Here is a 16170-nt window from a genome sequence, read left to right as displayed (position 1 = left end):
TCGTTTCCGCTGGGGGGCTCGTGTCTGTTGTTTATGAATCGATACAACCGGGTCTGCATCGTCCAAGTCAGTATCTAACTAACATTTAGCTATTTGTTATCTTTCATATTATGCTGAATAGGAGTTTGTTTACGTTTATAGGAAAGTGTGGCTTTAATTGTTTGCTAACGAGTCAAAGCAACTCAGATAAGTTCCACAGCACTTAAGTTAGCTAATGTTAACCTAACAATACTGTGATGACATCACGTTTCTATATTGTTTCTGACTAAAATAAGATAACTCGCGTGTTTCTGTAAACTGGCATTTGTACAAATCTAACATAACGGCAATAGGTAACGTTAAAGTCTTTCTGTCAGGTGACTGCAATAAATCAGTATTTTTGCCATAAAGGATAATTTTGAAACCAGAAGTCAAGACTTAGATCTTCTGTTTCAATCAAGAGCAAGCTTGTTAATTAATGCAAATGGGCAATCGGACGCATTTGTTGGCCTCTCTTAATGTGTTAGGCGAGGCCAACAAGCAATGAAACAAATCACCTGCTCACTGTATTGTCGACATCACAGGCTTGCACCTATGCCCATATTTTAATTGACATGAATGACACTGGTGTATCATGTGTTAGGTGTTTGGGTCAGACCCTTGGGCTCAGAGACAGGTTTGAACTCATCTGAAAACATCAACAATAACAACATGTGCAGTGTTGAATTACAGGTTTCCAGTTCGCTCCATTCTCGTGTCATGTTGTCGGTGACTCAACAAAAGCATCAAACTAAAACCAGACTTCTCCACAACAGGCTCCTTAAATCATGAAGCAGCTGCCTCCGGACACTGTTCGGCTGTTGTCCAGCTCCCAGGTCATCACCTCTGTAGTGAACGTTGTGAAAGAACTGCTGGAAAACTCCCTGGATGCTGGGGCTTCCAGCGTTGACGTTAAACTGGTACGGTCTCTAAAGGTCTTTGGAACAGGGAGGAATGTATTTTGAAAAATATGATTGGTTAGTAAATGATGAATTATAAGTAGTGTTGTCTGTAGGAGGCTTTGTCTCAATAGAGCTGGTGATGCCCGGCTATTTAGCAGCGCTGTTGTTGTTGTAATGGATAGTGACATTTATAAAATATCAGCATAAAGCATGGTGTAAAACAACACACTGCTATAAAGACATTGATAGAGAATAGCTATATATTTTGTCTGCAGGTTAGCGTGTGCTTATTTAATCCTCACAAGTCAAAGTACTGATTTGGATTCCCCCTCCAGTTGTACAGGCAGTCTACAAGTGTTATTGCATTTTTGCAGGAGAACTACGGGTTGGACCGCATAGAAGTGCGCGATAACGGCCACGGAATCAAAGCAGAAGATACTCCCGTGATGGCCGTGACACACTTTACCTCAAAGATCTGTAGCGACGAGGACCTGGAGCGTCTGGAGACGTACGGCTTCAGAGGAGAGGCGCTGGGCTCCATCTGCTCCGTGGCCGAGGTGAGAATTTAACAATTATTACGTTACGCTGAGATCAAAAGGGAAAAAAAAGCCAAATGGGACAAAAGTATCAGAAGTTCTATATTATATATTGATCAGTAAGTTGTCTACATGCACTGAGCTAAAGTTCAGAAAACAGTTCTCACTCATGCACACGTTAATATTAATGCACAGATAGCGTGACTTTTTGATTTATCAGTATATATTAGGAGTGAAATATACACCCTGGTTTAATACAGCATGTAAACGGGGTTCGTCGGGAACCTGATGTTTGATTGTACTCTTTCCTTTTAGGTGGCTGTCATCACGAAGACGGAGGAGGATGACATCAGCACCCAGTACACGCTTAACTTCACCGGGCAGATTGTCTCTCAGAAGCCGTCTCACTTAGGTCAAGGCAAGGCAACAATAATTGAATCGAAAATCGAGGACCGCTTTTGTGTAATGAAGTGGTCACGTGGAACATTGTAGTCACAGATTGAGACACTTTGACATCAGTCAAAAAAAGTATACTGGTTAACTAGAAATGCATCGCCTTGTCGCTGACAGATTTAGACTTAATGTTTGAGTGTTTGTTATGAAACGTTTCAGAGTAACACACACTTTGACCAGCGTCCAGTTAGATCTGTCTACCGGAGTCCTTGAGCCTCGTTGCGCGAAAGGTACATTTTATGTCCGAAGCTGTTGCACACCTCCGCTCCTTTGTGTTTTATAGGCACAACAGTGAGTGCACTGAAGCTTTTCAAGAACATTCCAGTGAGGCGTCAGTACTACTCCTCTACCAAGAAGTGCAAGGAGGAGCTGAAGAAAATACAGGAGCTGCTGATGGCCTACGCCATTATAAAACCGGACTTGAGGCTCACACTCATTCACAATAAGGTCAGTGACTCCTTCTCCCTTTTCAGTTTTCAGTTAGTAAAGAAAAAAATCTATTCTGACAACTTTCACTGCTTTCACTCAGCAGAATACAAATATATGCTTAATATATGTTATTTACAATCAAAACTGGGGACATTTCCATTAGTCACTCACCGCTATTAGTCATATAGCTCTACCTTTTAAAGTGATATGCTGCTCAAAATGATTGAGGACCTTAACAATGATCTCCTTTGGGCTTGACAGTTGATCGTAAAAGTGTTGTAGTTTGGTACATGGAATTTTACGGTGGAAAGCGGAGATCAAAATGTCATCACAATTGTTTGAAACCAATCCTGCAGCATAAATCATACTTAAGCTGTCGATCTGCACGATGGGTGTATTTTAACTAGTCATCATTTTCTCAAAAGATGACTGAATACACTGCTGTGTCGCGCTATTGTCCTTCCAAGAGCTACGCTGGAAGCCGTGTCTCTGATTTCAGTGGATTATGCCGAACAACCTTGCCAAAATGAATGCCAAATGCATTAACACAGCCAAAAATGTCCCAAGTGATGCAGGGGTTAAATCCCTGCTCACACAGCGTGTCCTCCATGCTCAGCATCCACTAGATGTCCTCATTAGTCTTCGAATGAACCAACGTCTCACCCTCAGCTTTAGTTAGTATTCCATGTATTTACAGTATAGTGTTGCATGTGTGGCGAACTTAAACGATGACATTGATCTAAGAGCGAAGGAAGGTACGCTTGATTCCATGAAGTTTATTGGTCTTCAACATTATGATACTACTGCCACTACTACTACTACTACTACTACTACTACTACTACATCTGGTGCTACTACTAATAACAATACATGATATTTATAAAGCTCTTTCTAAAAAATGGTTGCTTCCAGCAAAATAAAGTATTGACAATAAAGTGAATGGAGTAACTATTAACTCTACATTAAATAAAAATGGTCTGTATGGAGAATAATGCTGCATAGGAAAAATAGAGATTCAGTGCATCTTTTTAAAAATATATCTGTATTAATGAATTTATTTAACATATAACTCAGTTCCACAATGCTATTGGACGAGGGTAGGAAGGGGGAGTTTGTTTTCTTTGACATTCAATCAATAAATGAAAAAACAACAACATAAAAACAGTTATTACAACAAGAAGAATGGGGCGAAAAATACAAAAAGCCTATAATCCCCACTGCCAATCCTGTCATATGCTTGCACCCAATTCCCTGTCTAAGCTTCACTCATGATAATATAAATTCTGTGTCAAACGTGTAAAAGCTCTTAAACAGACGGTTATAAAAGGATATTCAGGAGCTTGTCAGGTAAAGTATTAATCAAACCCCTTCTTGAAGACAGTAATTGTCTCCAGCCTCCTGTTGTTTTGTTGTCTGTGCTAACACGGGTCTTTGAGCTGTGAAGTCGTTACGTGTGACGGAAAATATTAGTTTGACTTGTAGAAGCACTTGAGGAACGCACAAACCTGTTATCGAGCCAAGCGAGCACAGATTGATTAACTTGATAGAAAGGTTAGTGAGTTCTTTGCTGGCTCTGCTTGATGAAAGTTCAGGTCATTAAAAGAAACGCGTCTCAAAATGTCGTGCATGCAACAAATTATACCCGTCGCTATTAAGGAACAATAATAAGACTTATAAGGACTTTTTTTTAATTACCCTCAAAAACGTACAACCTTGCCTGAACAGACTTTAGTGCATGAATTCATTATGGCTCCTACTAACAATCCTCTTTATTACTGATTAATCCAATCTGTTGAAACCTTTTTCTTTAATTCGTTCAGTCAACACAAAGTCAGAAAATTGATTCTTTTACTTGATAAATGACTTAAATGACACTGATTATCAAATTAGATATACTTTCAACAGTTTCTGCTCTAGTATTTATTAATAACACTTAGGGATACAATATGTTAACCTCTAGGAACATACATGTATGAAAGGGCTCTTTGGTATGTAACCAATGTACTGATATTCAGGTGCAGCTTAAAGGTTCTTTTGAAAGGTTTGGTTGAGACGTGCTGAAGTGAACAGAAGTCAGAGCCTTGAACGTGTCTGCAGTCATGCCTGAATATCACTCACCTTGACTCCACAAAAAGTAGGAATTATTGATCATGATTTTACTTTCCATCGTAAAAAAAAAATGTGACTCTCGCGTTGACAGTTTGCGTTTGTAGTGTCTGCAAAGTAATGTGTAAATTGCTTTAAAGCGTTGCTCGTGAGGAGTGTTTGTTGTTTGTCCATTACCAAATGGAAACGGTGAAATGACTTAATGACAATAGAAGCTTCAATAAATAAAACAAACACACATACCAAAACAGTGCTTCACATTCCACAACTTAAGTTTTAATCATTTATCGTCAACATCAGTCATTAATTGTCATCAGTTAAATGGAGGTTGCATGTTTTTGGTGCAAGGTCAATGTCAGCAATTTAGTTTTTTGAGCAAGTTTTTAACCCGTTTTCCTTCACTTTCTGTGACCTGCCCTCTGGGTTGCACAGGGTTATAGACTTTTGGAGTACACAATAAATAAATTAAGAAAAAGCCGGTTGTTCCATTGCATAACCCTCGATTAATCAGCGGCGAAATTATTTAGCAATTAGACATTTCCATCCCTCATGCCCTTTCCCACCACAGCTAAGCGTAACTGTCAGGTGCTCCGAACACAAATATGGCTGACTGTGAGCTCTGATTTGGCTGATTATGACACCTGAGTAAGTCGCTGAACACAGCTGCGGACTTAACCCCGGATTCCGTTTCAGGCTGCTGCCAGTTTGTACACAGGAGTGTATAGGTGGTGTGGGTCACGCAGGGGCCACGCGTTCATAGAAATCAGTTTAGAGGTAGTCAGAGGAAGGTACTGAAGCCATTTTGTACAATCAGCACTCAGTTGCCCCTATCCTTTATCTCCAACTCTGCTATTTGGCCTGTGTCGTGTTTCACAGCTTCTTCACGAACCGTTTACAGGACTGATCCGTTTACATGGGCCAAATTGCGTATTTAATAGCCGAGACATGCCCTGCGAACAGAGTGCATGCTTTTAGAAATCAACACCCGGGTAATGTATTCACTGGTGGACACAAACTACTCGCCCACACGTTGTGGGTGTCAACATATTCATATTTTCTGATCCGACGTAATTCCAAAAGGATATAAGCACATGATCTTTTAAAGGTACGTTTGTGTCCCCGGTCCCTGAACAAAATCATAGTATAAACTAAATGTTTTTGAGCCAATATTGTAATTACGATTTTTTTCCCTGGGATTTACTATTGCAGCGTGTCGACTCAACTGTTTTCACATGAATAGATCTACAAGTATTTGTCGCGTGTGGCGTCTTGGGTTTGAAGTTTAGATAATGCCAACAGATCTTCTTGGTTAGAAATAATGGAATGGTTCATTTTTAATGTAAATTAAAAAACGTATACATTTTGACATTGGCAACAATGGCCTTTCCATATCTTTAACGTTCCCTTCCCTAAATTTGGTCAGAGACTGATACGACGTCTGCTGCTTTGCTGGTTTTTGTCCATCTCTGGCTGAATCACTTGACGGAAACAAAATGCACGTTACTAACTTGACGCGTGTTTATGCTGTGTGAATCGCCTGACTCATGGAAGCTGACTGGTATCATATTGTTGCAGGTGGGGGTTTGGCAGAAGGCCACGGTGGCCGATCACAGAGGTGCCCTCCTTGCCACGCTGGGAGCCGGCGCCGTTGCCAACCTGCTCCCTTGCCACCATCACCAGGAGCAACCAGAGGTTAGTTAAGGGGAAATATGCAGCGTTGAGAGAGAAAATGAACAAAACTACGGTTTTCTTTTGGTTTTCACGACATCGCTGGTAGAAAGTTTATTTATATAGCACATTTCAGTCACAAAGGCAATTCAAGGTGCTCTACATAAGCATTAACATACAAAACAAGTAAAACTGAAAATAAGACAAGTCATAAAAGAGAGAAAAAATAAGTATAAATAAGGTAGATTTAAATGATTTAAGAGGTGCAGAAGTATAAGAATTGAACATCTTTGAATGACCTCGGTGGCAGTGGCAAACAGAAACGTTTTGAGCTTCAGTTTAAAGAAACAAAAGTTTGTGGCAGACCTCAAGTGCTCTGGAAGTTTATTCCAGATCTGCTGTGCTCAAACACTGAAAGCTGCTTCGGCTTTGGTTCTGACCCCAGGGGAGGGTGAGCTAGCCTGTGCCAGATGAGATTGATAATAATCTGGGTTTATAGGTATGTAAATCTGTGCGTCGTCCGCATCATTATGGTAGGATGTTTTCTTGTTTCCCAAAGATGCGAGCTAGATGTTGAATAGAGCTGGACCGAGAATGGACCCTTGGGGAACTCCACGAGTCATTGCTGTTCGTTCAGATTTGTGAGGATCAGCTGACACAGAATAGTCTCTATCCTGCAGATAAGATATAGACCAGTGGAGACTGAGAGAGAGAGAGAGTGCCACACAGTTACCCGTCAGTCCAGTAGTATGTTATGGTTAACTGTGTCAAACGCAGCACTGAGATCCGCCGGTACTAAGACAGAGACTTTGCAGAGGTCTGATGTATTTTAGGACTTTCATGAGACCAGTCTCTGTGTGGTGATGTGGTCAGAACTCAGATTGGAAAAAAAACAATTATTTAGTTTCAAGAAGATATTGAGCTGATGGAAAAACTGCTTTTTGAATGATTTTACAGAGAGGAGGTTTGATATGGGCCTTCAAGTTTCAGGTGTCAAGATTGTTCTTTTTTAAATAGAGGCCTGATTTGCTGCTGTTTTCAGTATCTTGGGGAAATGGCCTGAAAGGAGAGGAGTATTGACTATTTCCAGGGGGTCTGGTGTTATGCAATTAACAACATTCTTTAGAAAGCTTGGGTGGAAGAATGTCAAGGCTGCAGGAGGAAGAACTTAAACGTAACACAATCTCCTCCCGGGTGTTATGGCTGATGGGATCAAATTGTGTCATGCAGATAGAATTGGTTTTAAGAGGACGCATGGATGACATGGAGCCTTCGCCTGATACGGAGACACTGACAGCTTGCCTGCTTTTTTGAATTTTGTCTGTAAAAAAAAAAGGCGGCAAAGTTGTTGTCATGATTTGGTAGAGTTCAGGTGCTACTGATGGGGGGGGGGGGGGGGCAAAAAGCCCATTATGATGTATAACAATGAGTGTTTCTGTAGGCTTTATTCAGAAATATAACTTTGTTGAGAAATGCTGTTTGTTTTCATTCCTCTCTTAAACTTCTCCCACATGTTCCAGCGTCACCCTGTTTCCCGTGGAGCCCTGAACGTTGTAATTCTATTTCCACGCAGTGTACAACGTCTCCCCAACAGGCCGAGCTCTCCTGATGCTCTGGATCAAGTGTTTTTTCTCTTGACACACCACAGAGACGAGGAGAGACATGAACAAACTCCGTTAACACAGGAAACATGACGCTGTCTGAATCTTCCCTCTGCACACTGGACTCGTGCGCATGCACGAAACACCTGCACGATGGCCCAATCACAACCTCCACAGTCAGGGACTTTGCGGTCTCGTTACCGCAAAATCCTTAAGGGTTTACGGATGTCCAACTGTCAAATCGTCGAGTGTTTGAGGGCTCTCTCGCAGACATGTTGAGCCCTTTATGAGCCCTTTCCGTAAGTCCGCATTTCTGCAGACTTTGCCTAAGGGAATTACCCACAATTCATAGCAATGCGACGTTAAACACGGGGTTGCCAGTGGAAGACGGATATGTAAAAATGGTAAAAGAAAGAGAACTACACATAGTTCAGCCTGGCATGGGGGGCAAGATAATTCGACAGCACTACTGTTGAAATCACCAACCATAACTATACAAGTCGATACAGTTAATTGACAGTCGTTCAGTGAAGTCATGCCTGTGTGTAAGTCAAGTAGAAAAAGAATGTTCGTGTCTTATCAGGGCTCAACCTTTAAAAGTGCTTCCCAGGCTGGCAACCAGGTATCAGCTTTTGGTTGCCGAAACTTAAAAATACGTTTGGTAACACCACATCATGTGGCTCCAAATATATAATATCCTATATTTAAATATCACTAATGCAACAAATATATATATACAAAATAATACATATTTTAGGGTGCAACCATTCCTGTTTGCTGTGGCTATTATTTATATGTTAAAAAGTAGTTGCCACTGACGGCAACCAAAGGCCAACAATTGGTTGCCAATTTCTAGAAAATGGCTGCCAACGTTGCAACCCTTATTGCCGAGCCCTGCCTGTAGATATTTAAGAACAAACAGGAGGAATGTAACTGAAGAGATATAGTTTTGATCGAGCTAACCCTGTCTGACCGTCTCATGGACCGTTGCTCAGTCGGACAAAGTCTCCTTTGAAAAAAGGAAGTCGTGAATGTGAAGAGACGACGAGGAGTCACGGGCACACAGCACATTGTGGCAGTTCATCTTCATAAGGCACACACCTGCCCCCTTTAAAAAAAAGGTCATTGTCAACAAGTCCAAGTGCTTAACAAGAAAAGAAACAAGTTTGAAAAATATTCTGAAGTGCATTGGGAATAAATGATGATGACTCAACATCTTCATTGTTTTACTTGCTTTAGGAACGTCTAATTGTAACTGTCACCATTACGTTAAAAGCCTGGTTAAGACGGATACTTTTTCCAGAGCAAATGAGAGCATGCACGTTACGCACTGGACCGCGAGCTAATAACCTCATCACGAACGCCTGGTCTGAAGCCAGCAGATGTGGTCAGCTGGTGGCTGGCCAACTATTCCCTTGCCCTTTTCTCCTGAGTTCTTTCCTGATGAAGTGTGAGTGATTTTCGTTAGCTAAGCTTTGTTGTGCTGACCGTAATCGAATTATTGTCGAGCGGCAACTTTCTGCTTGGTCACGGTAGGTGTCACGCGGCTCGTACCTGCTGCTCGCCTGCCAACTAATCCAGCCTGACAGATGTGGAGCAGCCCTTTTCACCCTTTTCCTCTTTGTTGTTGTTGTTTTGCTGCCTTGGTGCCCAGTTATGAGGACGACCTTTCACCTTTTCCCTCGTACTCCCCTTAGCAACGAAAGAGAACGTTCCTCCTCTTTGTCCCTTCGTGATCAAGGGAACCGGGTTGACAATTTCTCCGGGGCCTCGCTCCGGGAGAGTTGTAAGAGCTGTTCCTCTGCAGAACAAAATGTGACACTCGTTGGGCTGCGGGACTACACACAGCCGCGGCCCTTTGGGGCCAGAGGTGCCATTCGTGCTCTCATAAAGTGACCCTAATGAGCAGGAATAGAGAGAAGCATATGTGCGCCCGACCTGAAACAGCAGTTCATTTATTAACTTCATTAGCGTGCGTTGCTGCTAATAATGAGCCCTAGGCCATGTGGGGGGGGGGGGGGGGCATAGCCACGCCGCCTACAATCTGTAGAACATTAATAGCTTTCCATAATTTCTTACTAGCTGACATTAATAATGGAGTTTTAAGTGTATTTGTTCGGTTTTGTGTCGAGTCATCAGTTTGAGCGCATGAGAAGCGCCTCTGGCATGATTCTAGGTGAAAGGTAATCTTGTTCTCATTATACCGTGACAGCGTATGTACAGTATGCTACGACCGGTGCCGAGTGCGTGTTTGCTTGCGCACAAGCCGAATGAAAGGCCTCATTCCCAGATGTGCAGCTGTGCCGTCAGCAGAATGGCTCAGCCGTGCCGTCTTCATTGAACGTGTATTGACGGTGAAGTTTATGTCACGTCCAGGTTTCAAGTCGTTACACTGTTATGCCGCTGTGCCAGCCGGCTGCTGAGCATGTCAATTGTAAAGTGTTTGCAAAAAGCCAGAAGGTCTCATTTAAGAAAATGTCAAATTCAGCCCTTTACTACGACCATTATTTGCCTTGTAGTGTCATGTTTTCCTAGTTTCTGTCTGCTACCTGCTTTGTGCTTATCTGTTTAATATTATCATTGTTTCTTATTTTATTCAGATTGTTTTAGATGGCTTTTTTCCAAAGCCTGGATCAGATTACTCTTCCACAAGCTCTTCTAACCCTGACAAAACATTTATATTCGTCAACAACCGGCCTGTCCACCAAAAAGATGTGATGAAGGTAGAGTCTTTCTGGATCACTCAACACAACACAATTCTTACAACGAACACTTTTTGAATCTAATTCATTCACTCTTTTATTTCTTGTTGAACACTTTTTCCTGGTGGGACTGTGTGATCGATCATCAGTTGCTACGTCAACACTACACCGCTCAGTATCCGGGTGACGCAGCCCGAAACCGCTACCCCACCGCCATGCTTACAATTACGGTTCCACCGTCCTCAGTCGACGTTAATCTGACACCGGACAAGACCCAGGTTCTTCTTCATGACAAGGTAGCTATGAAATTCACGATAATCGGATAGAATTTTGGTAGAAAATGCTCCAGCCTTGGTTTATTGGGGGAATAGACAAAGACTAGAGGCTGCCAGATGTGATTGGAATAAATTCTGTGTATCGTCAATACTTTAGGAGGCTCTGCTGACCGCAGTAGATGCATTGCTGGTTTCTCTCTATGGCTATCGGCCCGATGGTAACCCCCCAGCTCAGAAGCAGCTCGGCCGTGAGACGTCCTCTTCTCGGCCTAGCACTTTGCAGACTGATGCTTCACGACCGGACAACGGACAAAGCGTAGAGAGGGATGACGGTCTCACCAACCGCCGCGGTAACTTCCTCAACAAGGCACCTGAACATGGTGACGCAGCTCTGTTAACAGCAAGAAGCACCGATGCTCCACTGGACCGCCGGTCCTCCAACGGCAGCTCTTCCTCCTCTGTAGCAGAGGACTGGATTGTCAACCATTTCCCAGCTGGGCTTGAGTCTAACGTTTCTCTCTATGACGATGAGACGGCTCAGAGCTGCGCTCAGGCAGCAGGAATGGGTTTAGCAGAGCGACCCGAGGACAATGCTGTGTCAGGTGCAGAGTCAAGCAAAGGCCAGATATCGGCTGCAGACTGGAGCCGGGGGACGGCTTTGACCGACCCCACGTCGGGAGAACCCCTGCGGCCCGTCAAAATCCACCAACCCTCGATGAGCAGTCGTTCGGGCTCCGACGACATCGAGAGTCAGAGCGGCCCAAACAAAAAGATGTTCAACGCCATAACGGAGAAGCGGGCTGCTCTGACGGCCTACGACCTGATCAGCAACCGCGCCATGAGGGCACCGCTGTCTCCCGCCGCCTTGTTCGAGAAGGAGGCCAGAGCAGAGGTCCTCAGGGAGAGACCCACAGCCGGCCTGCAGGATATCAGCGTCGCCGTTCACGAGAGGTGGAAAAATCTGAGGGAGGAAGACCGTAAGAAGTGAGTTTCCAGACCTTCACCTTTCCAAGCAGTTGTTTCCATTTCTTGTTACTTGCGAGGGGGGGGGGGGGGGCCTGACCTGTCATTTGCATGTGTACTGTCTAGTCTGGAAAGTTTGTTGATATGAGCTGTGTTTCTAATTTCCAGTGTCTAAAAGGGGGTTAGGTAGATTTACCGCGGTACATTAACAGGTGTCACTAATGGTGAAATATCCTCTATTTCCAAAGTATGCCATCTAACCAGAGAATACACATTTCTCACATGTTTCTCACATTTGTGGCAGATTTGATAAATTACTTATTTAATGTGTTATTGCAATTGTCTTAATCTCCCATACCTACACAAATCCCTAAACGGAGACATTCATAGAGACACTATGAGAAGATTTAAGAGACAAAGACTGCTATGAACTGATTCTTGCCTTTACACACAGTCTATGATATTTCTTGATTTCTAAAGAGAAACCACAACATACGTTTTGTATCTAACTGTCCTGTTTCCAGGTTCAGGCTGCAGTCTCTCTGTCCATTTAAAATCTCACCTACACGTACTTCACAAGTGGTATGAGGAGTGACACATAGTTGGCCAGTCAAGAACAGATTTGGCACAGAACAGATGGTGTTTTTTTCAATCCTCGCTCCCTCAGAGTCAAAGGATTTACATTAATGAAGGTGAGACAGGGGTGGAGTTATTTGAAAAACAAAACAAACACAATATAAAAATGGGGTGATCAGACAAATGTGGCGCTTTGGGAAGTAGTGTGTCGTTCTCTAGCCTCAAGATGGGAATTTGCTTCCGAAGTGTAAGATCTAAGTACAAAAAACATTTAAGAAATGGCGCTATTAGCAGGTCAAAGAGCACAGCACACGTTTTTACAATCAATTGATTTAATCAAAGCCAATTATGAAATAGGATGAGAGTTAAATCTGGTCACACGGTCATTGGCAACTTCTGTAATGGTCCAGATGCCCGACGATCTCTATCCACTGAGCTAAGTAGCATCATAGAACAACACTATTACACAGCGCCGACGGCGCTTCAACCCAATTACGTTAGATCACTGCATACCAATTTAAAGTCATTACAAAGCTGAATCATGTGTCAGCAGTGGCTGGGGCCTCATATAAGGTATGGCAGAGCGTATGGAAAAAGACATCTGTTTAGAATCCCGCCTTGCCGTAACTGCTGTCTTAAACATGAAACAAGATGTGGCAAGCGCTTGGCTCCCTTCACCGCCACTGGTAAGTGGCACACCACTTCTAGGAATTACACTTGCACAAGTTCACGAAACAGGTTCTTTGAATAATGGGGTGCTGAAGTGTAAGCCCTAATGCTTAACACATGAAGATCTATGGAAACACAAGTTTTGTGGACAGGAACAGATGGCAGCTTAGCCGCTGTGCTACACAGAAGAAGTTAAACACACAAGTTTGTACAACATTGTATATAAAGCAAGATTTTCCAGAAGTCTTAGAGATCCATACCACTTATTTAGGCGTGTTTTTGCCATACAAATATCTAAATCAGTGCATGCTGGACTGGTAACTTGGAATAGATTTGAAGTCACTGCTGTTTTAACTCAAAGAGACTTGGTTGAACTCTGCAGGTATGAGGAGAAGGCAAAAAAACACCTGGAACACCACGACCAAAGGACCAAGTTGGCCTCGGCTGAAGGCCCCAGAGAGACGAGTGTGAGCACCCCGAGGGGCCATGCCCAGGGCCAGAAACGCAAGGGCCCGCTGTCCAACCAGCAGCTGCTGGACCAGCTCTTCTCTGCACAGCCCCAAAAGAAGATGAGGAGCCCTGCACCTAAGCCCTCACAGGTCCTCCCCTGCAGCGTAGCTGCCCTTCGGCTGCAGCTTCAGCGCCTTTCATCCCAGAGCAGCGCAGTGCCACGGGGCCTCCGTCTTGTAAACCGGCTGGCCTCTCAGAGCACCTGGGTCATTTTATATGGTCAGAGGCTCATGTTGTTAAACACATTTCGAGTGGAGGAGGCCTTGCTGTTTAAGAGACTCCTAGAGAATAATATACTTCCAGCAGTGAGTCTCCAGAACCCTATACAGTTAACAGATGGGTAACGTATCAGCCACTTCTCACCAGCAAAATGCCAACCCTTTGGAAAACTGCACACTCATCCAATTTCGTTACATACATATATGCAAGAGACACGTTTTTAAGATAAACACATCGTGATCCTTGGTTTCTATCATGACTTTTCTAATTTCCCGAAACACACAGTTGTTGTATGTTAAACATCTCCTTGTCTCTGTTTTATAGAAGTCTAGGGGGGGCTGAATATACTGAGGCTTTGTGCAACATGGAGAAGCAAAGCCCTGAGCTAAACGGAGGGGCCCTCTTCTGCGATCGCAGGCTCATGGCTAATGGGTTCAAAATCAAACTCACTCCAGGTACATTGTAAATAACGCTGTTGTATGAGGCAGTCTAATAGGATTGAATGAACATTCATTTGCCAATTGTGTCCCTCTGAACCTGCTTACAAAATGGTCTAGCACAACCGGTCAATCTTATTTTTATTTTTTTGTTGTTGTGTTTTTAAAGGTCTCATGGATCGTCAAGTGTTATTTAGCACAATGTAGGAGCCATCATTAAATGTCATAGTTCATTTAGAAATGTCAAACATACAGACCTGAGTAACTGGATTACAGGCAATTATTACTGACAGAGTTTCTGTGTTGTTTTCTATTTCTTGTGGGTACAACTAAATATTCCCATTCCTTCAACAAATTTGTCCATCATGAAAAAACTATGAATGATGAAATAGAGAACAGCATCTTTATTCACACACACATACAAGGAGAAAGGTAAAGTGTTGTGACAGGTTATCTTTGAACTGAGCACATATTTTAACATTCAACACACTAAGAAATCAGCCATATTAACCAAAGATCTGGTAACTGAAAACAACAAGTTAGTATAATGCAGCTAATATAAGATATAATGCAAAGAGCCGAGCAGAAAGCAGAATTATGTTTGTACTGAGCATAGTTTTTTTTTCAAGGAGATGGTCCTTATATTGACAGGTAGAGTTTTCTAATAATTACAGTGTACATCAGTGTAGTTTAATCATGTATATATTGTAATAGATTAATTCATCAGTCAGGGTGATGTTAGTTCTAAATATAATGTCAGAAAAACTCCAATTAAACTTGTTTTTGTCGATTCCGTCATCATTATTGAGACATTATTTCTTTGTTCGCTTGTACGGTGTCCTGTGAGCGTTGGTTGTTTTCGTTGCTGGAATGGTTCACCTCAGTTGACATTGGCTCTCTGCCGGACTGAGTGGTCTCACAGTGGGGTTTGTACCCCAGTGGGCCGGTGTTGAGAATGGTTGCCCTTTAAGAAATTCAAGGAATTTTCATTTGGCACTGCCAGCCTCGGTGGGTGGGTGTGCGTGCGAGTGGGGTGCAAGGTAAGCGGCACATATAAAGTGGTTTCGTTGCACAACCTCTGCTGCGTATCCCATCCTTTAGCTAGGATTCTCTAAAAATGTGTCATTTTCTGTCAGTTATTGCTCTCTACATACATTTTTAAAAGACTGGTTAAAATATTATACCTACCTCTACTCATCCAGGTTTTTTGTCGTACCTTTCTGAGTTCATTTTGCATCCAAAGTTGTGTGTCAGAAATATAAATTGTGCATGATTTGCAGTATTTCCTCATGAAATGAGAAGCTATCACTCTTCCACCCTACAAGACAACTTCCTTCCAGTCTGCTGGGGCTTCTATTAGTCATTTAACACTCCATTTGGCCCTTCGCTTATTTGACTTAGTCATCATTCCAGCCGTAAACCACAATATTTATTTATTATTCTTTCCTGGAGATAGTAGTAGCGTCTGGAGTATATTAATCCTTGTTTTCTGCTTGTTTTGGCCAGGCCTCACGTCAGCCGAGAGACATCTGGAAGTGACAGCTATGGCAGACTGCGTGCCTTTCCTCGGTGTGGAGGACCTCAGGGAGATCCTGACAGCAGTTCTTCACAGGAAGGCCCGGACCGTACAGGAGTGCCGGCCACTTAAAGTCACAAACTACCTGCAAGTGAGAGACGCTATGAATTAAGATTAGCAGTGGATAAACTGTTAGCTCTATCATATATATATATATATATATCTGAATTGTATCTTTCACCTCACAGGGTGAAGCAGTACGACTTGCCCGTCAGTTACCTACAAATTTGTCCAGGGAAGATGTGGAGGAAACCCTTCTACGGATGGATCAGCAGCTCGCTGGGAGCAACCAGACCTGCATCCACGGACGACCGTTTCTCCAACACCTGTCGGACATTCCTTCTACAGACCAGGAAGCTAAAGCTCTGCTGAGGCCTTTAGAGCTGTAAGAAGAAGACGACAAATCAATCAAAAATCTATGAAGCAGTCGCCTCATTTTGACGCTGCTGATTATTCTCAATAATCTCATCTACTTGAGTTGTTTTCATTCTGCTCAAATGATGTCCAACTTCATTGCAAAACATAAAGAT

The 16170-nt window shown here is 42.9% G+C and overlaps 1 protein-coding gene across 1 annotated transcript; it reads left to right on the top strand.

Annotated features, from left to right (window-relative positions):
• Positions 1–19: 19 nt before the first annotated feature.
• On the top strand, positions 20–16170 carry pms1 (PMS1 homolog 1, mismatch repair system component). The gene is made up of 13 exons (XM_079170641.1): positions 20–66; positions 795–938; positions 1295–1477; positions 1772–1874; positions 2193–2356; positions 6020–6136; positions 10314–10436; positions 10565–10711; positions 10848–11674; positions 13281–13748; positions 13952–14082; positions 15571–15731; positions 15829–16170. The coding sequence occupies exons 2-13, from the start codon at positions 807–809 to the stop codon at positions 16027–16029; spliced, it is 2757 nt and encodes a 918-aa protein (XP_079026767.1). The 5' UTR covers positions 20–66; positions 795–806; the 3' UTR covers positions 16030–16170.

Source organism: Pholis gunnellus (genome assembly GCF_910591455.1).
Source record: "Pholis gunnellus genome assembly, chromosome: 12".
In the NCBI taxonomy this organism is placed as follows: Eukaryota; Metazoa; Chordata; class Actinopteri; order Perciformes; family Pholidae; genus Pholis; species Pholis gunnellus.
The sequence above is the reverse complement of the archived record's forward strand: the minus strand, read 5'-3'. Positions and strand labels throughout refer to the sequence as shown.

What these genes read in the sequence shown, in the direction of transcription:
- pms1 (XM_079170641.1), top strand. Translation starts at nt 807, where the DNA reads ATGAAGCAGCTGCCTCCGGACACTGTTCGGCTGTTGTCCAGCTCCCAG. An exon ending in ATCACCAGGAGCAACCAGAG is followed by an intron (nt 6,137 to 10,313) that starts GTTAGTTAAGGG and finishes TATTTTATTCAG; the next exon opens with ATTGTTTTAGATGGCTTTTT. An exon ending in CAAAATCAAACTCACTCCAG is followed by an intron (nt 14,083 to 15,570) that starts GTACATTGTAAA and finishes TGTTTTGGCCAG; the next exon opens with GCCTCACGTCAGCCGAGAGA.